This window comes from Gastrolobium bilobum, unplaced genomic scaffold (genome assembly GCF_033153095.1).
Source record: "Gastrolobium bilobum isolate Gb01-03AN ecotype WA unplaced genomic scaffold, APGP_CSIRO_Gbil_v1 utg121, whole genome shotgun sequence".
Classification (NCBI taxonomy): Eukaryota; Viridiplantae; Streptophyta; class Magnoliopsida; order Fabales; family Fabaceae; genus Gastrolobium; species Gastrolobium bilobum.
In genome coordinates this window covers 142,616-170,057 of record NW_026897483.1, presented here as the reverse complement: position 1 = coordinate 170,057, position 27,442 = coordinate 142,616, and the positions used below count along the sequence as shown (strand labels likewise).

Sequence of the window (27,442 nt, the reverse complement as noted above, 5' to 3'; positions counted from 1 at the left end):
TCACGCCAACAGTAAATTTTGCCAAAATGTCACGCGGCATAATTCGCTACACAGTATAGCGAATTATGCATGCAAGTAATTCACTACACAGTGTAGCGAAATATGCCACGTCAGAATGCACAGAACCAAAAATGCCACGTGTCAAATTTTGAAAAATTCGCTACATAGGATAGCGAATTTCTCAAAATTTGACATGTGGCATTTTGGTTCTGACGTGACATATTTCGATACACTGTGTAGCGAATTACTTGCATGCATAATTCCCTACACTGTGTAGGGAATTATGCTGCGTTGCATTTTGACAAAATTTACTGTTAGCGTGACAGTTTGATAATTTTTTTATCCAAACGTGACAAAATGGTCACCGTTCCAAAATGTTGGAAGGTGAAATTATTTTTGTAAAATAATCCCACATTTCCGTTAATATGTGACAATTAATTAAATATAAGGTGAAATTATTTTTGTAAAATAATCTCACATTTTCGTTAATATGTGACAATTAATTAAATATAAATTCAGTAATCTTAAAGTTAATATTCTCGATAATATTTTAATCTACAGAATAACTTTTTAATAAAATTTGCGGAAAATTTTTCTGACCATATTCCTAAAAATCATAATTTTCAGGCCAAAAAAAAAAAAATTCTGTTCTATAAATCTCCTATAAATGCATTCAATTTGTTTCCTAACATACTGATGCACACAAAATATCTACATATTATATTGAATATAAAAAACAATAAAAACATTAGATAAATTAAAACATAAGAATAATTATTACAAACATATTATACTTTGGCATGCAGTTGTTTAATTTCTTTGAAACATCATGGTTGGTACTTGGTAGTTGGTAGTTCATTCATATTGGAACATTTTTTTTTCTCTTTTTATTTTTTTTATTTTACAAGTCACTATTACAATATTACCACGATTTAACCATGCCAAACCAGAAACCCTAGCTTAGTGGGAGGAAGGAGAAAAGTTGAGAAGCCGCTTGGAACGAAGCCATGGCTTCACCACCACCACGGAGTCGAACATTCTGGTAGCTCCATCACTCTGAATAGCCGATATTTTCATGTAGTACTTGATACCAGACACCACTTGCTGCTGCGCCTCCACCACCTCCACGAACTCCAGTTCCTCCTCCATCTTCCGCCGCAGCCTCGCGCTCTGGTTATACTCCTCCACCGAGAACCTCCCAAGCTCCTGCACCTCCTCGTTCGTCTTCACGTCCTCGATCTCCGTCTTCCCTCCGACCAATCGCCCGTAAGACGCCGTACACAGGACCGACGCAAAGATCGCCGCGACCGCCAATGTGACCATCGGTGGTGAACTTATCAACGCCGCCATCGATCAGTTACGATGAGAATGAGAGGAGATTGATGAAGTTATGTATACGACGCCGTTTATATAGGGAAATAAGGGGTGTTTGAACACGTAACAAAGACTAACCGAGAATGGGTAATGGGAAACGAAAATTGCGTGCCGAGTATTTGAAAGAGGGAAGTAAACGAAGGTTTGAGTTGGGAATTTTGGATGGAAATGATATTGGCTTTGTTGCAATTTTTGTGTGTGATTGTTGTTGTTGAATTTGCGTGCGAATTAATTGAGATTTTAGAGTAATCACATAGGGTTGTGCTGCAAATATGGTGTGGGCCATACCATATTTGAAACTGACATGCGTAATAGTTGGTATGCTGTGCTCATGAGAAACTGACAGATAAGCCCACACCACTCTGGGAGGCTGCCACGATTGATATTAATTCCACGTGTTACCAGTTTGAGTATTTTATGTCAGTGGCATAAAAATAATTTTATTCCATATATCTATAATACGGAGCATTTAGAATTTTCCAAATATATTTAGAGTGTACATCATAATTATTTTTTATTTCATATTGTTTTTTAATTTTTTTTCTTTTGTGCCTAGAAAAAATAATTATTTTTTTATTTTATATTGTTTTTAATTTTTTTACTTTTGTGCCTAGAAAAAAATTTAAGCAAAATATTTGATTTCATAATATAATTTGTTTTTATTTTTATTGTGAAAAAATATGTAGTTGATAAATAATATATTTAATTGTAATAATATAGGTTAAACTAGGGGCAAATTATTTTTGTACTGTGTAATATACACCAGTTACAGATTTACCTTGATGGACAAAGGTAATTTTTTGACTGTTGAAAACTGTGTAATATACACCAGTTACAAATTATACACCAGTTACAAATTATTTTTATACTGTGTAACATATTCAAGTTACAAATTATTTTTAATTGATTTCGATAATTTATAATTTCTTTGGGAAGTCTTCCTTCTTTGCATTAGGTCCCTTGCAAACTGGTCATTGTTGAACAAGGCTCCCTCATTTAATAACGAGATAGTCGACCCCACGCCGATCCACGAACACCTGACCAAACATCCTGACTTTGATCGTTGACCAAAATCGCATCGCCCATGCAAAGCACCATCATCATCTTGACTTCAAGTTTCGAATTGGTTATTTCTTCAACCAATTAAGAAGATCCTATCGTTTACAACTTCGAACACCATATATTGGTGACCGTGGTGTATTTGCTAGGCTTCTGGTGATTATGCTGGTCGGTGTCTCGGGTTGGTCCAAGCAGGTGGTCATATAAAATTATGGCAATCAATTATGTTAAATGAAAAGCGAGAGCATCATGTTATGTTATCATCTTAGAGACCGTCTGCTCAAACTTTCATATCCAGAAGTGGAGCTACAAATTTTAATATCATTGGAAAAATAGATTTAATTAAATTATTTTCCTCGGTAATTGTAGGCATGATCTTGCTGAAAAGCTTTGTCCCTTTGCAAACTAATCTAAAGTTACCTAAGATTTCAGCATTAAGTGGAATATCTTAAACATTAATTTTAGGCAGAGGAGCCCAAGTAGGAGAGACCTACATCGATCAATCGATTTAGGAACTATTTGGATGAGCTTTTTCTTTTCTTTTCCAAAAGCTACTTTTTTTAAGAAAAAAAAAATACTTTTCACTTTAAGTTTGTTTGGATTTCTGCTTTAAAAAAAACAAAAGTTACAAAAAAAAGCTAAAAATCTACTTTTTAAGAAGCTAAAAATTTTAACTTCTAAAAAAGTAGAAGTCAAAAGTTAAATATTTTTTTCAAAAATTAAATTTTTTATAAAAATATAAATAACTTTAACTTTTATAAAAAATACTTTTAAAATAAGAAAGAGATAAAAATTTCTTTTTTTATAAGCCCAAACAAACGGACTGATCTTAGTGACAAATTACAATAGTAAGCTTGATACCATATATTTGACCCCCAAAGAAAAAACTTAAGACAATAATGTATTGAAAAAAACTTAAGAAAATAAGTATATAAATATTTTTCTCTTTTATAATCTTTACTAGAGTCATTTTTAACTAAAGTAAAAATTCATCACTGACATTGAAATTTCTAAATTTTTTTCACAAGTGAGTCCCAACGTTAATTTGTTCTCGTCGAATAGAAGCCTTCGTCAATGCTCCACGTACAAACCTGAATACTAACCAGTACTCTTTCTATATTAAGTCTATCCAAACTATTAGTTCTTATATCACTTAATAAGGAGTTTAGGAGAGCTCAAAAGTAAAGCAGCACATAACTATATGGTAGATCTCCGACAACCTACCACTTATAAAGTGGTTTATGAGAGCTCATAAGTAGAGGAGCTATCCATCATGTGACTAACCAATAACAACAGCGAGCTAAAATTCCTAATAAATATATAGTTTTATTTTATTTCATTCTTTTCACTTTTATGATCCTCAGTCAACTTATTCTTAATTAAGACAGCAGTTCATCATTTAACTTGAATTTTTAACAATCAAATTCACAATTATTTATATAAAAATTCTAAATATAAATGAGAAAAAAATGATTTTGTTAATTAATCAAAGTAAAGCAAAAATCAAAAGAGACGATTCAAGTGGTGCATGTTTGATTCCGCTTAAATAAGGTCTTGGGTTTAAGTCCTTGTGAATCCAAATTTTTTCCTTTGAGAGAGCTAGCTCCACTGTGATGTAGATGTTCTCGGCTCGAATTACCTCCCGTGGAATACCCGAAGTTTATCCAAAAAAATAAAAATAAAGCAAAGTTAATGACAAAAAAAAAAAGTCACGTCAATACACGCCTTAGACCATACTATGACAGAAACAAGCAATATAAATGTAAGATTAAATGGGTTTATTTGTACATTATCAAGATTAAGGTATGAGAGTGGAGGCTGAAGGGTGATGACAGAAGAATAGGGAGCACAAAGGAGTGAGATGCCATTCCTTTTCATGCATTTCATCATCTGTGCTCTCTATCTTCTGTCAACAGCATCACCAACACCTCCTCCTCGTGATAAATTATATTGATGTAAGATGAACGATATAGAACACCAAATAAAAAAAGACAAATGACAGATATTTAATACACCAAGATGAAAGCTTGAAATTGGAGGGAAAAAGGGGTGGAGGGAAGGTCCTCTCCTTGTTGTTTTTTGTAACAGGAGTAAGAAACCTTAGAGCTCTATGATTAGGAAAGATGTCTCATATGGCTCTATTTATAGGGGAAACTAATGCACAATGCCTTCCCTTACAACTCCCCCTCCCCCCCAAGATTTATATGAATAATAAAACAATTGCCACCGTGAACGTGGATATGTCGTGCCAATTTGGCCTGTAATACGTTAGCAGCTGGACGTAAATCGGAAAGACAAATGCTACATAAAACAATGTTATCCTTATCGAATGTAGCAAAGGGAAACATGCCACAAGAATAAGGAATTTTGATTTTTTATATATTTGGTATAAATAGTATAATATATGGCATATTACTGCAATATTTCCGAATTTTTTTTTATACAAATACTTGTTTTTTAGAACATTACAGCCACATGGCACAAATAATTGTTTAAATAAGAGGAAATATTTATTTTATAAAAAAACTCTAGTCGATCCATGTGGTATTGTATTATGTGCTGCGCATTTCAAAATAGTATTCGTCTAGAGAAATTCTGTTCAACAGTAATGCCCATCTTACAAACCGTTCTGAATCCATTGAATACCCAACTTGGAAAGATGATGTAACATGGGGGGAATCTATTTATCGATCTTATACTCTCCTTGCCATTAGTGGTATAAGAATCAAAGAAGAACATAGCCCACTTCACTTTAGTTTAATCGTTTGGAAAATTCTCAGCAAAATATGGAATTATTTTTTTATACTGTTATCTAATAATGTTGTTACATGTTTAATAAGTTTTACACTATCAAAGTCTCTAAATCAATATCAACCACACCTTTATCCCAATCTAGTTAGATTTGGTATCAAAGTCTTTAAATATTGTGGAAAAAAATTGTGTTACGTATATGAGATGTGTTCAAATTTTTTATATATTTGTTTTATTTTTGTAATTTTAACTGAGGTGGAACGGGTAGCACATAATAAGATAAACCTCCATCAATTAGAACATGAGTGGGGGAGATAATGACATCAACCACAATCTTCAATATTCAATCCCACCAAACACTTGCTTTAACCTAAACTGTTAGTTCTGATAAGGCAGTAAATTCTTGAATATATGCAATCCTGACTTATTCAATTTATAAACAATGGGGAGTTTACCCCACACTTGAATCCTCAAATTTTTTACAATTTTATTTGAAAGTTGTAAATACATGCGAATACTTGTTTAGCTGTTAAGGTCATGAATGGGTACAGGCAAGGAATATGGGGACAAGGACAGGAAAAGCATCATCCGGTCCCGATCTAGCACGTTGCCATTTTGAGATGGATCGAGGGAGAAAAACAGAGAGAGTACACATGCAAGTTGCCAAGAGGCATGGAGAAGAAGAATACAATATGTGCTGGAACCGAGACAATCACACACACAGGAGCAAATCAAGTCAAAGAGAAAAGAAAGAAAAGTGGAACACAGATTTATATGATTGACTCATCATAACTTACGTCCAGCAATATGCGATATGTTCTGTTCACAGTGCACTCAGTTTATAACGAGAATATAAATAAAATTAAAAATTTTAAACAACGACAGTTATTCATGAGTTCAAATTACTAAAAAAATATAAAAATAAAATAAATTAGAGGTACACAAAAGTATCAAGCCTCCAAGGTTCTAGAGCACTTCACCCACCCCATCGAGACGGCTCTCTCAAACTCCAACAAAAGTCATTATCTGAATATAAAGTATAAGTCATACCCAACGATAACACGCCATCTTTGTTTCGTTGAGTAATTAAGGTCTAAACTCTAATCATAGAAAATACACATGGGCGGTGACAGCTAAGCGAGGATCTTCCTTCCACCCGTCACCACCCCATTGCCTCACTTTTTATTCCCAACTTCTCTTTGCATATATCTATCTTTCAACCTTGACGCTTCACATCTCTGTTTCAATCTCCGCCTGCCCTTTATTTGATACCATAGCAACTATTTATCCTTTCTTTACATAACGTATATGCTTGTCTCCTATATTGATTGCTTGGAGTTTTCAATTTATCCTTATTTGAGAAAATTTTGTATTTTCCCTTCCATTATATTAAATGCAAAGATGTATTATATCATATCCTGTTCTTTCTTCTGTCTAAAATGTATTGAGCTGGATAATATTTTACATTTGCATAAGAGAGAGTAAGAATTTCTCTTTCTATTTTCAATAAAATAAGTTTACAGAGAGTATGAACTTTTAAAAATCATATCTTCTCATTCATTGAATCATTCTATAAATCTAGAAATTTATTATTGTTATTATTATTATGACAATTTTTTGTTAAATAAGTGAACAATATAATTAATAGGTAGAGGTATTGAAAATTCAAAATGCATAAAATAAGTAAATAACTATTTTCAGAATCAATAAGAGTCTAAGACACTGACAGTATATGTCGGTGTTTTTCATTTTAATTAGCATTAATCACAAACAGGTCCTAATTAATTTTCTGACCTAAGATTATGTCACAATAAGCTAATGCTCTTTTCTTGTTACACATAATAAATTGAAAATTTTGTATGAAATATGATGTTGTGAAAAAATATTTTAGTAATTAAAAACCTTAGATATATACATTCTAGGAAAGAAAAAGAATAATAGTTTGTTTTTATTTCTAAATTTACATAAATAAATTTAAAAATATAAAAGATTAAAGATAAGTTTAGTTAAATTATTATTTTAAAACATTTATATCCTTTCTTTAATTCTAGGATATTAATTACCAGTTATAATTTTTCAACGAGCGGTGTAAGAAATACTTAACAAAACTGGGAGAATCTTGTTGAAGAGTATTTTATTGTCCTGGGCTCCTTCCTAAATAGGGAAGGCAAAAGCTACTCTCCAAAATGGGGCAACTTTAGGTATTGGTTGCCATCTTATTGCAGATAACTCCAAAATAGGATAAGTCTAGGTATTGGCCCCCATACTTATTGCAGATAAGATGCACTTCCAATTACAGGCAACCCTATCATTTCTCAGAATCCACTTCATTACTTTCTTTGAAAGAAAAAAACAAAAGAAATATCTTTCTTTTTTTTTTGTTAAATGTCATATTTAAATAGTAACAATTCTAAATTTGTAAATTAGGATCTGAATAATAAAATTTATATTTCTTAATTTTTAATAATTTTATTACTTAATATATAATTTTTTATTTAGAAAAAAAATATTTATCATTTTAAATGACACAACTTTATGTCATCTTAAATAAAATATTATCCTTTTGGTAAATAATTGATATTTTTTATATTCTTTCTCATTTTTTCTCTCTTTCTAATTTTATAGAGGTGATAAAATGTAAAATAGTACTAAATATACACCGAAGTGACTTGTGTCTTTTGAAATAACAAATATTTTTTTATTTAATACATAGTTTTTAAAAAAACAATAAGAATATATATTTCTTTCTGGGTTTAGTATTTGTCATTTTAAATGACATAAATTATGTTATTTTAAGAGAGAGATAGGCACAAAAAATAGAAATCATGAAAGAGAGAAAGTGGACGGTTTTTTTAATTTAAAATTTAAATAAAAAAATTATTTTGTGTTTATCTCTCTCTTAAAATAACATAACTTTATGTCATTTAAAATAACAAACTCTTTTTCCTTTGTTTAAAGAATATCGAAATATGAACCCTTTTTCTCTTTGTCCATCTTCCGAAGGAATAATTCTTGACTGAATGCCTTTGGTCACTTTTTTTTGTTCCCGGGATTCTTTTGAATTCTAAAGAACCAGTGCTGCTAAACAAACACTACGGAGACTCAATTTGTCGGGACTTGGGAGATTTTTTATCCTTATCAACGCTTCAAAAAAATCCACCTCTCAATTAAATCAATAATTTTTCTCAAATCAAATCATGATTATTGAACTTATGTGGATTTTATTTATTGCACACATAACACTGATAAGACGATGATATTCCGAAAATTTAATAAAGAAAAGAAATAAGACTGGCTTTCAATTCCAAGATAAATAAATATGCTAAAAGTATTTCTTTAATCATTGGAGATAAAATTATCTCCAGTGAATTTAAAACGAGTTGTTTTTGGATTATAAGATTCACAAATTATAATTATAAACACTAATATAATTCTGCAATATATTAAAATTACAAAAATATTTTGATTTTCGTCCCAAAATAACAATATTTTAGACTCATAGGATATAACTTATATTATATATGGCTTAGTTTAAAGAAAATTCTACTCGTTTAAACTATTTAATTCAACTTTATATCATTTCATATAATATTTTTCAAACAATTTAACGGTAACGCTCAACTTCGGCTGTTTCTCCTCAAGTAGGCGAAGCTACTAGCACCAAAACTGGGCCTTTGCTCTGGCCTATGTTGTTTGGACCTTGTTCTCGATAGTTAATAACTCTTTCTCAAAGGAGGGCCAAGCCTTTAACTTTTCGGCCTGCTCATTGAAGCCTGCATATCACTTTTATCAAAGTTTATATCCTTTTCTATTGGGTTTGTTAGCAGAAATGGGAACAGGGCCCGCCATTGATAATATAAAATTATATTATATAACACCTGATTAAATTTTAATATTATCCAACGTTTGAAATAGTATTATACACGATAATATATTGTATAAGATAATATCATCAAGTGTTTGGTAATGCACTGTATAATACTAGATAGGATAAAAATAAATATTTTTAAGAAAAATACCCTTTAATAAAGAATTTATATAATTATTCCAAATATGTCATTTGATATTAACTTTTATAAAAATCTATTGATCAATGTGTCCAAAAAAAATATTAATTTTTATAACAATTAGAACTCCAATTTTTTAAAAAATATTTATTTTAATATATTAATATTGAAATAATATATTAATTTTTGAAAATTGCACTGGTCAGCAATGTTAATACATCAACTCCCTTATCACGCATAATCTCACCTCTCTTTAGGCCTGATTAAGTTATACATCATGTTGATGTATTAAGGGCATGTAGGGATGTGCATGGGTCGAACCGAACAACTTTTTTTTGAAAAACCGAACCGAATTGGTTTAAATGGTTCGATTCGAAAGTGGTTCGGTTCGGTTCGAAAGTGGTTTGGTTCGGTTCAGAACCAATTCGGGTCGACCCTTTTTTGAAAAGAAAAAAAATTAAAAATTTAAAAAATAAAGTTATAAAAATTAATTTGGTTCGTTTTGAAAATGATTCGGTTCGGTTCGAAAACGGTTCGGTTCTTAAACCGGTTCTAAAAACCGGTTCGCTTCATGAACTGGTTCTTTAAAAATCGATTCGGTTTATGAACTGATTTTTAAAAACTGGTTATTTTATGGGGCGGTTTGGTTCGGTTCATGGTCGGCCTAATTTTTTGGTTATTTTGCACACCCCTAAGGGCATGTTTGGTGCATAGTATATGATATGGCCTGATAGTATAAGGCCTGATTGAATTTTAATACTATCCAGCGTTTGACACGATATTGTATAAGATAATATCATCTAGTATTTGATAATGCACTGGATAATACTATATAGGATAAAAATAAATATTTTTAATAAAAATATCTTTTAATGAAGAATTTATATAATCCTTCAAAAAATGTCATATGATATTAGTTTTTATAAAAATTTATTGTGTGTCCAAAACATAAATTAATTTTTGTAAAAATAAAAATATTCAATATTTTAAAAATTAATATATTGAAAAATTAATTTTTATTTTAATATTAATATATTAAAATAATATATTAATTTTTGAGAATTACACTACCTCTTATCAGGCCTTATCCCTCTCATTTAGGTCGATTAAGGTATACATCATTTTGATGTATTAAGGGATCCTGCTGTATAAGTTTATACTATACGATGGTCACACCAAATAACTGAAAACATCATAACGTATAGTATAAGCTTATACTATCAAGCCTTATCCTGATTGTATAAGACCTGATTAAATTTTAATACTATCCAGCATTTGGCACGGTATTGTATAAAATAATACATTGTAAAAGATAATATCATCTAGTATTTAGTAATGCACTGTATAATACTATATATGATAAAAATAAATATTTTTAATAAAAATATCCTTTAATAAAGAATTTATATAATTCTTCAAAAAATGTCATATGATATTAATTTTTATAATAATTTATTGATCAGTGTGTCCAAATATAAATTCAATTTATATAAAAATAAAAATATTCAATATTTTAAAAATTAATATATTGAAAAATTAATTTTTATTTTAATAGATTAATATTAAAATAATATATTAGTTTTTGAGAATTACATTGGCCAACGATGTTAATACATCAATCTCTTATGAGGCCTTATCCCTCACCCTTAGGCCGGATTAAGTTATACATCGTTTTGATGTATTAAGGGATTATGTTGTATAAGCTTATATTATACGATGGTCATACCAAACAATTGAAAATGTCATAACGTATATTATAAGCTTATACTATCATGCCTTATACGTCACACCAAACAGGCCCTAAATTTGTATACAAGCTCTTCTGGATAAAAAAACAAATAATCCATTCCAATTATAGATTAATTACAAAAAACAAATCCTCATATGGTTAAAGACTTAAAAGTTAGACTTCCTAAACTTATAAAACCATGTAAAACAAGGTGATTTTCTTTTTTGAGATATTTCAATCGGTTTATAGCTTCGCGATTTGTTCGATTCGGGGGCGGGTACCGTAATTAAGGCTTCAAACCCCTCTTAAAGACGGTACTTGGAAGGATTGAACACATACTCTCACCCCCACTTGCGCAGTTCCCTAACGTCAACTGAGCTACCATCATTTAATAGTTGCGTAAATTTTTAACCCTTATTATAAAATGTCAACTATGTATGATTTGGTAATTTATGTAAAACATTATTTCAACCCAAAAACATAAATTATTAGGTGAATGTCACATTAATAGTTTTTATATTATATATCTCTAACACGCTCCATTGGGGTCCACATACCTATGTTAAATTTTTTTACAATATTTAATTATTATTTATTAATAGAATATGAGCGGCGATGATCAAACTTGTAACTACTTGGTTACAGAGACTCTAATACTATATAATAAGTTAATTGAACCTAAAAGCTTACATGGTATCAAAGCTTATGATTGAGTGGTTACAAATTCAATCTTCACTATCCCATCCTTCTAATAAATATTTGGTTGTTAAATTTCTTAGCACATATAGGTGAACTTGTTCATTATTCATTCTTCAATCTCAGTGGACTCTTTTACGATGAAATGTGTTAAAGAAGTCTAATATAAAACCATTAATATAATAAATATCACTTATAGGTGTAAAATTTTAGGTCGAAGTGACAATTTAGGATGCAAGATGTTGAGTTTGAAATCATAAGAGAAATTTTAACATATTATATCTGTAATTAAATAAGATTTCTTGCATTTTAGTCAACTCTTTTAGACCGAAAGCTTAATGGCATGTACAATGATTATCAGGCCTAGCCCTCAATTGTTTAAATGATAAACTTTTTTTTATACATGTTAAATGATAATTGTAACACCCCATATGCATCCGAATTTATTATCATATTACAGTATTAAGCACAACTCAATTAAATGCAGAAACTAAAATAAATCAAGTTATTAGACATGTAAGATTACTTTTTTCTTTATTAACATAACAATATGAAAATTCATCTACATCCTTATGTAATTCCAAAACCACAATAGAATTCCCGAAATGCCTCAATATCATAAATAAATACTAAGTCATGAAACTACATCACGTAGTCATGACCAACGTCCACATATCATGACGTATACAAAACATTGTTTAAAAACATAATATCCAAAATACTAAGTCATCTATTGCATTGCTGTCATTTTTTTCCACGCGGGAATCGATTCCCCCCGACTGGAATCAATTTTGCCACGACAGAATGCAAAAAAACTGCATTTTTTTTTCTATATAATCCTTATTTCCATGGCTTCCCAAGGGTTCTAACTCTGATATTCTCACTTACAGAAGTTCAATTAATTTTATTACACTTAGATTAATAACCCCCAACACAAATTATCAAAATTCGTCTTTTTAATGACTTAAAACAAGCTATTTTCATGAAAATGAAAGGAAAATGATTAAGGATTACCTTGGGGCTCTTGAAAACAGAGAAAGAAAGGAGATTTGAAGACTTTGATGTTATCCTAAGCCATTGCCCAATGGTTGCATGAAAATCCTTGAGAAAACTTAGTTCTTTCTCTACAAAATTGGTTTCTTGGAACTTCAAAGTGTGGAAAATGGCTTCCCACCACTCTCTCAAAAGACGACAATCCTAAACCCCTACAACACAGTGACCATGCCACCGAAGAACAACCTTTTCACTTGGAAGATGATAGCTTTCTAATGTATAGAGTGATTCAAGAGAAGAAATGTGAAGAAAGGTAAGGTCTTTGAGTGATTCTCATGGAAGGTGACTCAAGAACTTAGAGAGAAATAAGAGACTGTGCTAGGGTTTTGCAAAGTTTTTTATGTAAGTGTCAAGACAATGTAAGGAAAATAGGGGTCTTAAGTCACCTAAAAGGACACTGCTTACTAACTTGTCGGTATTAGTTCTAATGGTTATGTTCTTTGTTTTGCTCTTAAAATTTATATTCTTAACCTAGACATTTTTCTAAAAATTATCATATTTTAATTTTAATTTTTTAGACACTTCACCGGTATGCATTTATACTGCAAAATACCCGATATTTATACTTTTCTTCCATAAAGTGACCTAATCTTAATTATTATTATTTTCTCTTAATTTTTCTAGGTCAATTATATAATTATTTATTAACATCGTATTTAACTCCTTAAATTCCTAATTTAGCAATGTAGGTTCTTATAATAATCTTTACTTTTATAATTTTTGGTATAGTAGCAATATTTTTGGGTTAATTAGGATTTTTTTAACAATTTTAAGATCTACTCCCTACATCGATTTAGTACATTTAAAAATTAATTATCCTATATTTGTTACGATCACAACAAGTATATCGGCCGTATAAGTAATATAGTGAAAAAATAGGATTATCATTCCCACAAGGATTGATGTATCAAGCAATAAGGTATCTATACGATAAAAAATAAATCGATCGAAACAAGTTTAGAGAATACAATTTAAATTATAAAAACAAAAATTAAAACAACCTAATAATAATCAAGATAAAAGAAAATCAAAGATAAAGAACACAAATAATTCGGAGTAAAATTCAAGAATGCAAATGTGGCTAGAGATTTGATTTCTCTAACGTCTTCCTAATGAATTTACCCTTTCCTATAATCAATATTCAAGAACATGTTATTGACGATTGTTTTAGAATTAACTAAACTACTATCCCTTAGTGATTTAATCCTTTACTCTATTCAAAATCCTAATTCCTTAGTGATCTCTTCTAGAGCAAGCATTAAGAACAAGAATCATAAAGCCATAAGATTCATAAGTCTATCCCTAGATCATACAAACCTCGACAATTAATCAATCGGAATCAAGCACCAGCATCCCTATTGTCATGAAGATTCTAATGCTCATATATGACTGGCCAAATCATAAACGAAACTAGGAATTGAAACAGAATAATTGCATAACAATAAACTTGAATATCAATTACAAGAAAGCAGTAAAAAACATTAGGAACACATTGCATTGGTTCTTTCTAACCCTAACCACATAAAATAAACTAGCCTAGCTTTGTCATAGAAACAATAGCAATAAAAGGAAAGTAATGAAAAGTCATAGAGAAAACATGGTGATCAAAGTGAATGGTGAAATCTTGAGTCTTTCTTCCTTCTCCTCCTCCAAGAAAGCTACTCTTCTACCTCTCCAAGACGTCTCAGCCACACAAGAATGAATAGAATAGCCCTAGCTCGTCCCTTTTTAACGCAAATATCCATGGACCTCCATTTACGACGTTACTCGCTGGTTTGCAAACTGGCGAGGTGAATTGACCAGTTCACTGTTTGCTTGCTTGGTCGAGCATTAAGGCAAGCAGACATGTGAAAATGGCTATTTTTGATGTATTCTCGCTGAATAACTTGTTGTAGTGAAAAACTCAGCGAGATGCAATGTGAGATCACTTCTTGGGTTTCAGCTTGGCTTAAGTCTTGACTTCTTCTGACTTCCTTGATCCATCAATACTCTGATAAGGTGATTTTGACCTGAAACCGATATATTTTTAAGTGAGAAACATAAAAACTCTAAAGTCTTTTGCATTTGATCATATATGACATGTCTTTAACTATTTACAATAATATTTATCATACTTTTGCCTCTAAACACGTGATGTGTTTGACACTTATCACTATTTGGCTTCAAATCGAAACTCAAATAGTCAGGAGACTAAGCACACTCCAAACTATAAACTAATTAATTCCCTGAGTTACAAATTTTACTGTTAAATTCAACGAGGCAATATCAAACCTCAGTTTTCATTCTCCATGAGCTAATGCACGATGAAGGCCTTTCAGGTTTTTTTGACCATTTTAGTTGTAGTTTGGAATGTAAATACTAATTTGGAATTCTGGCTTTTTATAATTTTGTTGCATTCAAATCACATTTAAGTGGTCTACATATGACAGTACCTTTCTGACTTCTTATCATATAATGCATTAACTCAAATCCAAAGATTACATTTTTTTTTGGGTAGTTTGCAGGGGAGATAAACTCGCAGAAGATCAACTCACAGCAAATAAACTCTGCCTTTAGATATCATTCCCTTGTTTTCATCGAGTTTAATTTTTGGGTTACGGAGCTCTCATGTCACTGCAGACGGGAAAAAGTACAGCAACACTTATTTTTTCTCTTTTTTTTAGGCCAGGACCACGTATTCTATTGTTAAAAATTTGCTGTAACTTTTCTCATCAGCAATGAAAGGAGAACCCACGAATCCTTAATTTTTATCTATTATTTTATGAGAGTAATATTTTTATCGAGTTTAATTTTTTATTTTTTATTTTTGATAAACAAGAAGAAAGAAAGAAGAAGAAGAAGATAAATATCTCGTGCTTGAAGTTCAAACTTCAAACGTGTCGTAGTTATACATATCTAGATTTCATGGCAAAAAATTAAAAAGTTGTCCACAAAAAAATGGAGTGTTTGAAACTCTTCCACTTCACCCCGCTGCTAGCTCCAACTTCTGAACCCTATTTCATTTTTCCGAAGACCAAGACCAAGACAAAGAAGAAGAAACTGAATCCCATTCACTCCTCGAATGTCCATCGCGACCCATGGTCCCCCAGACAAGGCGACCCCACGAAACCGAAGCCACGGTTCAAGAACCCGAAGAACCCTCTCTCCGATGACAACGCTCGCCGCATCATCAAGGCAAAGGCTCAGTACCTCAGCGTTCTTCGGAGGAACCAGGGCCCACAGGCACAGACCCCTCGCTGGATCAAGAGAACACCCGAACAGATGGTTCAGTACTTGCATGATGACCGCAACGGCCAAATGTACGGAAAACACGTGGTGGCTGCAATCAAGAAGGTGCGTGCTCTCTCACAGAAGCATGATGGTGATTATGACATGAGAATGGTCATGGCTTCCTTTGTTGGCAAGCTCAGCTTCAAGGAAATGTGTGTTGTCCTCAAGGAACAAAAAGGGTGGAGGCAAGTCAGAGACTTTTTTGATTGGATGAAATTGCAGGTTCTACTTCTTACCTATTCTGTCACTTGGTTTTTGAATTTTTGAATTTGGATTATTTGAATGTTCATTTTATTTGAAATTTTCAAGATAAGGTCTGTGTGTGTTCATTTTATTATGTGGTTTTTCTCCAAAGTATAGATATTGATACTGTTGTATTGATAGTCTGGTGCTTCAACAGCTATGCTACCGTCCAAGTGTTATTGTGTACACCATAGTGTTGCGGCTGTATGGGCAAGTTGGGAAATTGAAACTGGCTGAAGAGATATTCTTGGAGATGCTTGATACAGGGTGTGAGCCAGATGAAGTTGCTTGTGGTACCATGCTTTGTTCATATGCCAGATGGGGACGCCATAAGTCTATGTTGTCTTTTTATTCGGCTGTGAAAGAGAGGGGGATGATGCTCTCTGTTTCTGTCTTCAACTTTATGTTGTCTTCTTTGCAAAAGAAATCGCTCCATGGAGAGGTTGTACAGGTGTGGAGGGATATGGTTGGAAAAGGGGTGATGCCTAATGAATTTACGTATGCGGTTGTGATCAGCTCGCTTGTCAAAGAAGGGCTGCATGAGGATGCATTCAAGACTTTTGATGAGATGAAGAATAATGGACTTGTCCCTGAGGAGATAACTTATAGCCTGCTTATAAATTTACTTGTTAAAAATGGCAACAGAGATGAAGTGCAAAGACTTTATGAGGATATGAGGTTTCTGGGAATAATTCCTAGTAATTATACTTGTGCTTCACTTATATCTTTGTATTATAGATTTGAGGACTACCCTAGAGCCCTCTCCCTCTTTTCAGAAATGGTAAGCAGCAAAATTCCAGCGGATGAAGTTATATACGGTTTGCTGATAAGAATTTATGGAAAGCTTGGTTTATATGAGGATGCTCAGAAAACATTTGAAGATACAAAGCAGCTGGGCCTACTCACCAATGAGAAAACATATTTGTCAATGGCACAAGTCCATCTTACTTCAGGAAATGTAGACAAAGCCTTGGAAGTTATTGAACTCATGAAGTGTAGCAATCTATGGTTCTCTAGATTCGCATATATTGTACTGCTGCAGTGTTATGTTATGAAAGAAGATGTAGTATCTGCTGAAGGAACATATTTAGCTCTCTGCAAGACAGGAGCACCTGATGCTGGTTGTTGTAATGATATGCTCAATCTGTATCTGGGGCTCAATTTGATGAAAAAGGCCAAGGAGTTCATTATCCGAATAAGGGAGGATAATATACATTTTGATGAGGAGCTTTATAGGACAGTTATGAAGGTTTATTGTGAGGAGGGAATGTTGCTAGAAGCTGAGCAGTTGACAAATCAGATGGTTAAGAATGAAACTTTTATAAATTATAAATTCTTCCAGACATTTTATTGGATTCTTTGTGAACATAGGGGGGATACACAATCTGATAATAAACTTGTGGCCATTGAGCCCATTGACAAACTAGACATTAGAGCTCTTGGGCTGATGCTTAGTATATATCTGACTAATGGCAACTTAAGCAAGACAAATATAATACTGAAGCTTTTGCTGGGTTGTTCTGGGGGATCAAATATTGTTAGGCAGCTTGTCATCAGCTTGGCTAAAAATGGTATATTTCTTCTATTAAAATTGATTATACCTCTTTCCGGTATATCATCTTGAAATTTCCATTTTCAACTTAAGTTATCTTTTCTTACAGGAGAAATAAGTAAAGCAGAAACTCTCAGCCATCAATTAATTAAGCTTGGCTGCAGAATGGAAGAAGCTACTGTGGCTTCTTTAATTAGCCATTATGGCAAGCAACACATGTTGAAACAAGCTGAAGATATCTTTGCAGAATATGCAGATTCCCCTACATCTAGTAAACTACTGTATAACTCTATGATGGATGCATATGCCAAATGTGGTGAACAAGAGAAAGTATATCTGCTATACAAGCAAGTAACAGATGAAGGACGTGATTTGGGTGCTGTTGGTATTAGCATTGTTGTAAATGCTTTGAGCAATGGAGGTATGGCCATGGAAGAGTAAAGTAAACTAGAATATGATCCATATTTCAACCTAACACATGCAACACCTTATTCTTTCATAAAATTCTACCAATAATATCGTATAAGTTAGAACAATTCATGAATTGTTGTCTTTCACAGTCTATAACTTGTTTGGTTCTGAAAGAGCTGTATAATACTGTGGTTGTTTTCCATAGGGCTGGGTTTGGAGAAAGACATTGATTCCAGTTTTATTTAATCTGAAAGTTTTAACTGTAGAGTGTTTAACTGATTATGTCATGCTTCATATCTGCCTTTCTTTAGTGATTTACACTTTATGCAGTTATCCTGGATTCTACAACATATATTTTGCAGATTCATGAGCTTCTCATTTTAGTCCTTGGAAATTTATCTCCCAAGGTGATACTTGATACTTCCTTTAAGTCTTTGCTCTCCTTGAAGGTAGGTAATGGTTCTGATGTAAATTTTTGGGAGGATCATCGGATAGGAGATTGCTCTCTTAATTCGGCTTTCCCAGATCTTTTTTGTCTTTCTTCCTAACAATTCTCCTATCCATGATTTCCATAGCATTCAAGATTCCACTCTTTCTTGGATTTTTCACTTTTTCGGTAACTGAAAGATCGGGAATCCTAAGTTGGAGTCTCTTTTGCATTTCTTGAGTCTTTTATTTTGTCCTCAAGTCCAGATAAAAGGATTTGATCTCTTGATCCTTTTGAGGTGTTTTTGTGTAAATCCTTCCAATTCCTAACATATTCTTTGAATACAGTTTAATTCCATCTTGATGAACGTGTTGGGAAATCCTAAGGTCCTTTATTTGGACAACTGTGCTTAATATAATTAATACCAATGACATGTTGCAGGTTTGCTGGCTGCACATGGCTATTTGACCTGATGTGTTATGCGTGCTGCAAGCAGAGTCTGTTTTACACCCTTTTTTTTGGCTCTGTTCTGTAGCCGTTTCTTTATTGAATTCGTTGTTTGGCATCTTTGGAGAGTGTTAGGTGTCTCCTAGGTCGTCCCGATTATCAGTGATGGTTTCAGGAGAAGTAAAGAAGCCAAATTTTTTGGTCATGTGCTGCCTATGCTACTCTTTGGTGCATATGGTTAGAGCATAATTCTTTGGTGCATATGGTTAGAGCATAATGCTTGTATCTTTGAGGAGAGTTTAATGAGTGCACAGCTTCTTTGGCATAGGATTAGGCTTTGGCTTCAACTTGGTGTAAAGATCATGGAATTTTTTGGGGGGTTTCCCTTGCATATATGTTTAGGGACTGGGTAGCCTTACTCCATTGATTTTTTTTTTAATTCTTCTAGTTGAATTTTCTCTTTTGAGGAAGATCTCTAATCCTCCAATCTCTGTATAATGGTATCCTTTTATCTTAATGAATTTATTCTTTTATCTGAAAAAAGAAAAAATTTGTGCAAGTTGTGTTTTTAATGTTAAATGGCTTCTTTTCAATTATTCCTGCAGTACTCCAATTGTTTCAAAAAATTAAGGGAAATGTTTACCTGCTGTCGTTTCTTGTGCAGGAGAATTAGATTTTATTGTAAAAGCGTCTGTTTTGATATCATAGAATTTAAAAACAAATTGCTCTATAGCATCATTTGTTACTTTTTATTCTCTTTTCAGCATGCATTTATTTAGCTTTTAATTGATAATTATAAGCCTAATTCTTTTTCAGGAAAACACCAGGAGGCCGAGAATATTATCTGCAGGAGTCTTGAAAAAAACTTGGAGCTTGATACTGTGGCTTACAACACCTTTATCAAAGCAATGCTTGAAGCAGGTTAATATCAAGCATCCTGCTTACATAAGAAAGATAAAAATAAGCAGGAGCCTTGCTAACACAGTTTGTTCTGTGTTGTAGGCAAATTGCATTTTGCATCCAGTATTTACGAGCGCATGTGTTCTTCTGGTGTTGCTCCGTCAATTCAAACATTTAACACCATGATAAGGTTGTAATTTTGATAAGTTGTCTTTCACCAGTAGAAGTTTTCATTTCTTTCCTTTTGGTTGCTATTTGTCAGACTAATTGTTAAACTACTGATGCAGTGTCTATGGAAAAGATAAAAAGTTGGATAGAGCTGAGGAGATGTTCAACAAAGCTCGCACATTGGATGTACCTTTGGATGAAAAAACATGCATGAATTTGATTGGCTATTATGGGAAAGCAGGTACCTGGCCATTTTACCTTAACTAAGATGAAATTCTGATAATTATGGATGCAATAATGTATTTGAGAATTCCATTGTACCTGGATTTCACGTGCATAATTTTTCTTCGTCATATCTAATATGATTCATAGAGGGTGAGTCTTGGAGCAACAATGAAGTTGTTCCTTTGTGACCAGAAGGTCACTAATTTGAGTTTGGAAAACAATCTTTTTGCAAAAATACTAAAGCTGCATACGATCGATCCTCACCCCTATTCTTGCAAATGCTGCCCTTTAATATACGATGGCAAGTGATTACTTAATGAGATTAGCACTTGGGTGTTCTAAAATCTGTATGATGATAGGTGGTTAGTTCATTTACTTCATCGTGATTGTTATATTCTACAGTGTTGCAATCAAACTCCTACTTATTTGATCTATTTTGTAGGTATGATGCATGAAGCTTCGCAGTTGTTCTGTAAAATGCAGGAAGAAGGCATAAAACCTGGAAAGGTATAGTTGAAAATTTTGACCTAAGAGTGTATAATTGACAATTCTTATAGATATTACCAAATTACTTCAAAAGCTTAGGCCCTGCTTGATTTCTATTCCCAAAAACTGTTTTTAAGTTTTTAAAACTAAAAAGTAAAAAAATCTGTTTGGAAATGATTGTTTTGTAAAATGATTTTCAAAACAATGATTGTTTTTTAGTTTTAAAAACTGAAAAATGGAAACAACCTACGGATGTTCTGGTTAGCAGTTTTCTGCTTTTTTTGTTTTCACGGTGGCATGCTTGTAAATATCACAATTCATTAATGGCAATTTCGTAAATACGAAGACTAAAAACAAATGCTTTACGGTGGCATTTTTGTAATTCTGAAATTTCATTAATGGCATTTTGGTAAATAACTACAAGTTCTTTATAACTTTTATTTAACAACATTCAAACAAGTTTTTTTGTTTTTCTACTCTCAAAATCAGTTTTTAAAATTCATATTCAAAATAGTTTTTGAAAACAAAAAAACAAAAACACTTTCAAACACACCCTTAAGCTTTACTTCTCGCAGTTTTTTTTTTCCTTCTCTTTTTTGCTTGTTTATGATCGATCACTTTGCTCAAGAAATTATATCATAATTAAAAAAGAAATAAGATCATTTTAAGATCTATGTATAAATATCTGTTTTGCAGTCAGATGCAATGAATGGTCATTTGTGGTTCACTGGTTCTGTAATATTGCATTTCCAACATTAAAAACCAATGCTTATTTTATATTTTATTCTCCTTATAGGTCAGCTACAATATTATGATCAATGTATATGGTAATGCTGGAGTTCATCATGAAGCAGAGAAACTTTTCCATGCCATGCAAAGACAAGGTTGTCTGCCTGACTCTTTCACATATCTTTCCCTTGTCCAAGCATATACGGAGAGCCGGAATTACCCTAAAGCTGAGGAGACCATACATGCCATGCAGAGCAAAGGCATTCCACCATCTTGTGCCCATTTTAATATTTTACTCTCAGCATTTGCAAAAGTAGGGCTGATTGATGAAGCCAAGAGGGTTTATGAGGAGCTATCGAAGTTTGGTTTAATTCCTGATCTCATATGTCACCGAACAATGCTGAAAGGTTACCTCAAATATGGATGCGTGGAAGAAGGAATCAACTTCTTCGAAAGCATATGCAAGTCAACAAAAGAAGACATGTTCATCATGAGTGCAGCTGTGCATTTTTACAAATCTGCGGGGAAGGAAAGCAAAGCTAAAGAAATATTGAGTTCAATGAACAACATGAGGATCCCATTCCTTAGGAATCTTGAAGTTGGATCAGGGGAGAGAGTGCAAATTCCTTGAGATATAAACTACTTGGGAAATACTCATTTGCTTGAGAAACAATGTGATGACGGAAAAGCGTTGGTTATGATCAACCTTGTAATGGTGATGGTGGAAGCCTGATGATGGCTGCATATATGTTTTCTGACCCTTGGTTCAAGAATGTTCTTTTGTCGGTGATGATGAGGACCTGATCCACCTTTGCTGCAGTGTATAACAGTCAATTAAGTTGGATATGACAAAAAATCTCTATTCTTGTTCCACCTACTAAAGGAAAGCGAACCAAGTACAACATTTGCAACTATCAAAGGACCTGGCATACTGATAGCATGACTGCACTGTATTGTGAAGGTATTTATGGTGACAACGTTATGAGTTCATGACTGACTGGCCCCAGCTTTTGTTTTCACAATCTGGCCGGGCTGAACCGAAAAAGGTACAAGACTACTCCCAATACTGGAAGCTTAATATTTTGGTTTACATGATGTAAAGAATTGTATATGAATTTAACTTCAGGAATGAAATTTATTCTTTCTCTAAATTGGGTGGGCATTGCGGATGTAGCATAAAAACTGAGATCTCAGTGACACAGACTTTATATTCTACACGGGGATCTGATATTTTTTTATGGCAGGATCTTAAAATAAATATTGAAGTTACAAATTTTATTAAGATCAATTGAAATGATTAATTATTTACAAACATTTTTTAGGAAAAGACTAATTATTAGTACTTATAATCTTTTATTATTATCCGCCACTGATGTAAACATACTAATGCATGAATTTGAGAAAAGAACTTCGATGGCCGAAACTAAGGTGCTAAAGAGCAGTTGTTAAGATGCCACTTCCCCCTCTAAAATGGCTGCCTGTCATTTGCGCGATTTTATGAGCAGATGTTCCACTTAATTATAATATTTACTATGGTAGATATTATAATTAATTCAACTTGGCCAAGGGAACTTAATTTGTAAAGCACAATTTTCTTAGCAGCAATGGACGATTTTAAGTTCAATTATATTATGAATGATACCTACAAATATCTCGACAATGTTATCCAAGAGGGCGTAGTGTTTCCTGTTTCCACATTAGTTCATTCCGTTGCAATTACCCGAATAATTCTGAACTTAGCAATAACAGAGTGGGACCCCTTTGAAACTCCTTATGGCTAAGAAAACCCATAATTGCTCCCTCAGGTGATCCAGATTCCAGGGTAAAATTAAACATTAAAAATAACCAAAACATTTCACTTCAGTCCTTAATAGCTATCAGTGTACATAGTTTGTGATACAACTGACAACTGAGACCATAAGCATCGTCGTATGAAGAAACAAAGCCCTACTTATGAGACCAAGACTAAACGGGAACCACACAGCAATAGACCATACGAGTATGCAGAGACACGGACAGCAGATGTAACTCCTCACATTTAAGCTTTACTGTCAATAGCCATTGGCACAGGCTCCTTTTCTGCTGCTGGAGTTCTTGTTTGTTCTAGTTTGTTCATTTTTGCAAATATGCTGCCGTAAAACTGTGCGTCCTTCTTGTTGTATTCTCGCACTTTTTCCTTCAAAATTTTATACTCGATCTTCACATCCCTAAAACATCCATCCGGCGGAGGTTAATGCAAACATAAATATAAAATAAAAATAAAAAAAGTAAAATTGAACGGAACAGGACAGTTTCGTCAGCTTGTCCCTTTGAAACAAATTATATAACTTCCTATGCAAGTTAACGATCATGTACAAGACCAAGAGCATTACCTATTATCTGGTTCAATCTCAAGGGCTTTCTTAATATCCATCTCAGCTAGATCCAAGTCCACAAGATGAATATATGCCTGCGCTCTCCGGTATAGTGCTTTTACATTCCTACTATCAAGCTCCAACACCTATATGGTACAAACAACAAAATCCTGGGCATGTTAGTGATTTTCACTCCATGAATTCAGCTAAGGAAAGAGGACAAACAAAGATATGCAGAATAAGATATTTCATAAAGTAACCTTTGTGCACAACTTCTCAGCCTGTTTGTAGTCCTTGAGTTTTAACTTACAGGCTGCATTATTGAGATTGCATGTTATTTTCAATGCTTTGGTCTGTTGTTTCTCCTCATCACTTAAGGAGGAATCATACTCGATAAATCTTATGGCCTGTCACCCAGAGAAGAAGAAGAATGTCAGTTCATTCTTACGTGTCACCAGCCAAGCAACTTTACAAGACATTATGGCTTTTGCAGGGATACCTTTTCATATCTATTTGATGCTCTTTCATATTTACCAGCCTTGAACAATGCATTTCCTTCTTCCTTTTTCTTCCCAGCTGCCTCAATCTTCTCTTGCGTATTAAGGTCCCACGATTCCTTTTCCTGTAACCCACTTCTCAGTAATTAAGTATATCTTACAAATTTGTTAAAACCAAGAAACATTCGGAAAGTGAAGACAATATTCTCTCACCTTTACAAAGGAAAGCAGCTCAACTTCATAGTACACAGTGGTATTGGGAGGAATAGTAGCCAATTCCTGTGTGGACCCATTTGGTCCGAAAGCATATTCAGGATGTATGATCACCAATGCAATTTCCCCTTTCTTCATGTTCTTCACAGCTCTATCGAGTCCATCTATTACTTGCTCGACATGGTGCAGCCCACATACAACTTAGTATCATTTGGAAGAAGAGAAGGAAACAAAAACAGGGGAAGGGGGAGGGGATAAAAGTTGAAACAATTGTTCAAGGTACCTTCATCAATTTTGAACTCAAATGGCTGTTCATCATCGTAACCCTTCTTGAGGAAGACAGTCCCATCTTGCAGCTTGCCAATAAGTTTCACTGAAACAATGGAAAGAATGCAACTATTCAACACTCCCATCCAAATGTAAAACACGGAAATGAAGAGAGCAAGAGTACGATTTGAAAAGCTTTAATAAGTAAAGGCTGCAAAACTTTACCTTGAACCACAGCTCCATCATTTGGTCGTTCATATCCCTCTCCTTCCTTCAAAGTCTTCTTGAGAACCTTCCTATCCTTGGTAATATCAGACACGGTCTTCCACGAGACTAATTCAAGATCTATTTGGAGCGAAGCATTTGGAGGAACAGCACCTTCACCTCCTGATGCTGGCCTTCCACTGACACCAAATGCATCTACAAAACTTAAAAATGTCAATAGCTTGCACACAAAACAAGCGTATATTTAAAATTCTGATAACAAGAATCTGACTCACATTGTGGCTTCACGGTCAAGAGAACTTTCTCTCCCTTCTTCATTGTTTTCACTGCCTTGGCCAAAGCAGGACAGAAATACCCTGTATGAAAGAAATGTCATATTATAGTTACTTGCAAATCAGAATCCAACTACATCATAAAGGCAAAACGTTGGAAGCATGGAACTGACCCTCTTCCACAGTGAACTCCACCCCATCAGATTTTGAAATGACTTTCCCGTCTTCAAGCCGAGCTACATACTTAACTGCATAAAAGAGAAAAAGAAGGAGAATTTGAGCCAATAATGTACAATGCTGCCAATCAAGTGAATCTCAAAGACTATAATAATAAGACTGAGTTCAGTACCAAACACTTCATCGAGGTCCTTAGGATTCTCCCATTTTTCCCCTTCAGTAATTATCGTCTTAAGTATTCCTCCATCCTTGCATATGTCCTTTACACTTGTCCAAGACAGCAACTCCACATCAAACTGTAGAGTTGCATTTGGGGGAATGGTGGGAGGAGACCCAGACTCTCCATAAGCCAACTCTGGGGGTATTGTGAAAATGGCATTTTCACCCTTCTTCATGGTTTTGATGCCTTCATCCCATCCCTTAATCACTTGCCCTGCATTAAACAAACAAGAGACGAACATTAATAAAATTTTCGTAATCAACTGCAACTAACCGAATAAATTGAGAATAAATCCTCTAATGTTAAAAATTCATATGATTTGATCATATAAATTTAATGTCTAACTCTTCTTCATTAATAATAATTGAATCTCAGCTCTTTAATGCATAAAAAAAATAGGAACAAAAATTTCACAGGATCGTAAAATTTTAACATCCCGAAGAAATTACACCATATACATAATAATATACAGCCTCTAAATTTATTTTTTCACGAAATAAGGAATCAAAATAATAAACTACTAGATCCCAATATTTTATAATTTGTATTTTGTATCCTATCCGAAATCAACCTGATTTTTTTTTTTTTTAATATTTATCATTTCACACCCCTAAAATAACCAAAACACAAAAATATTAATCAGGAACCATTGAATGAATGTATGTACCTTGGCCAAGCTTGAACTTGAAAGGTGTGTTCCTGTCACGGCTAGAATCAAATTGAGTTCCATCGAGCAAGGTTCCAGTATAATGCACTGCAAGAAAGGAAATAAACACAAACACACACAATTATACTGCTCCGTCAATTTCCAAATCCAATTCCGTATGATTGATAGATCATGCAATCCACAGAGAACGAAGAAAAGGACATGGTGATGAACAGTGTATCACATTTACGAAGGAGGAAGATATTAAGAATGGCATTACCTTCAACTTCGTCTCCAGTGTTAGGTGTTTCCCATCCTTCACCCTCCTTGACCAGCTTCTTTTTGAGTCCATTCTTCCCAATCTCCTTCTCCTCCCCAACCTTGAGAATCGGGCTCTCTATCTCATCCTCTTCCTCCTCCATGTTACCCTCAGTTGGGAACTCGAAATCCTCCTCCATCGCCACAGATGTCGAAAGAATAATGCGGATGAAACAACTTCGAATTCAGAACTCAGAAATCACACAGTGAAAGAGAATGGCTACATGTGTATGTATATATAGGAGTGAGTGAGTGAGTGAAAGATGAGTGTGTCTCTAGAGAGTTCCGTAATTCAAAGCTGTCCCGATGGTTCCAGAATCACCTCACTCCATTTTATTCACTTTTATTATTATTATTTTATTATGGTTTTCATTATAAATATCACGATGATGTTGTTGTATGTGGTTGGTTATGTTATGCATAAAAAACATAATTGTAAGCACAAACTTCTTCAAATTTCGAGACCCGACGCAACAGCGGTTGTTCGTTATTTGTCACTCCTTTTGCGGAATGTAACTGAGGTTGAACAATTCTTTGGATCCCACTTATAACGCTAACAAAAATTTATCATTATTACTTTTTAAAAAATGGGGATAGTACCTTATTCTTATTATTATTTTTTTGGCTCGTCTTGTTATGTTTTATTTTATTCTGTTAAAGATTAATGGTGGGCTCCACTAATTTCTATATCAGTAACATTGTAACATCCCGGATGCTGACGAGGGC

The 27,442-nt window shown here is 33.4% G+C and overlaps 3 protein-coding genes across 4 annotated transcripts; 1 reads left to right on the top strand and 2 right to left on the bottom strand.

Moving 5' to 3' along the window:
• Nucleotides 1-887: 887 nt before the first annotated feature.
• On the bottom strand, nucleotides 888-1,323 carry LOC133307302 (cysteine proteinase inhibitor B-like). Its single transcript, XM_061507791.1, has one exon. The coding sequence runs from the start codon at nucleotides 1,321-1,323 to the stop codon at nucleotides 961-963; it is 363 nt and encodes a 120-aa protein (XP_061363775.1). The 3' UTR covers nucleotides 888-960.
• A 14,242-nt stretch (nucleotides 1,324-15,565) lies between these two features.
• On the top strand, nucleotides 15,566-22,757 carry LOC133307291 (pentatricopeptide repeat-containing protein At5g27270). Its single transcript, XM_061507779.1, has 8 exons — nucleotides 15,566-16,161; nucleotides 16,340-17,753; nucleotides 17,844-18,155; nucleotides 19,836-19,940; nucleotides 20,022-20,109; nucleotides 20,207-20,328; nucleotides 20,755-20,819; nucleotides 21,595-22,757. Exons 1-8 carry the CDS (start codon nucleotides 15,607-15,609, stop codon nucleotides 22,156-22,158), a joined length of 3,225 nt encoding a protein of 1,074 aa, XP_061363763.1. The 5' UTR covers nucleotides 15,566-15,606; the 3' UTR covers nucleotides 22,159-22,757.
• A 406-nt stretch (nucleotides 22,758-23,163) lies between these two features.
• LOC133307285 (peptidyl-prolyl cis-trans isomerase FKBP62-like) lies at nucleotides 23,164-26,931 on the bottom strand. Of its 2 annotated transcripts, none has more exons than XM_061507772.1 (12): nucleotides 26,679-26,931; nucleotides 26,420-26,506; nucleotides 25,705-25,965; nucleotides 25,529-25,603; nucleotides 25,359-25,439; nucleotides 25,084-25,278; nucleotides 24,875-24,964; nucleotides 24,592-24,791; nucleotides 24,381-24,503; nucleotides 24,142-24,288; nucleotides 23,900-24,027; nucleotides 23,164-23,734 (listed from the first exon to the last, which is right to left on the bottom strand). In XM_061507772.1, exons 1-12 carry the CDS (start codon nucleotides 26,854-26,856, stop codon nucleotides 23,566-23,568), a joined length of 1,734 nt encoding a protein of 577 aa, XP_061363756.1. In that variant the 5' UTR covers nucleotides 26,857-26,931; the 3' UTR covers nucleotides 23,164-23,565. The 2 variants fall into 2 exon arrangements, with proteins under 2 accessions (XP_061363756.1, XP_061363757.1); XM_061507773.1 differs by having other exon boundaries at nucleotides 23,165-23,734; nucleotides 24,592-24,755.
• Nucleotides 26,932-27,442: the final 511 nt, after the last annotated feature.

Coding starts and splice junctions, on each gene's coding strand:
- LOC133307291 (XM_061507779.1), top strand. CDS start 15,607: ATGGAGTGTTTGAAACTCTTCCACTTCACCCCGCTGCTAGCTCCAACT. Junction 16,162..16,339: donor TTGATTGGATGAAATTGCAG/GTTCTACTTCTT, acceptor GTGCTTCAACAG/CTATGCTACCGTCCAAGTGT. Junction 20,329..20,754: donor TGGCTATTATGGGAAAGCAG/GTACCTGGCCAT, acceptor TCTATTTTGTAG/GTATGATGCATGAAGCTTCG.
- LOC133307285 (XM_061507772.1), bottom strand. CDS start 26,856: ATGGAGGAGGATTTCGAGTTCCCAACTGAGGGTAACATGGAGGAGGAA. Junction 25,966..26,419: donor CAAGTTCAAGCTTGGCCAAG/GTACATACATTC, acceptor TGTTTAATGCAG/GGCAAGTGATTAAGGGATGG. Junction 23,735..23,899: donor GAGATTGAACCAGATAATAG/GTAATGCTCTTG, acceptor TGGATGTTTTAG/GGATGTGAAGATCGAGTATA.
- LOC133307302 (XM_061507791.1), bottom strand. CDS start 1,323: ATGGTCACATTGGCGGTCGCGGCGATCTTTGCGTCGGTCCTGTGTACG.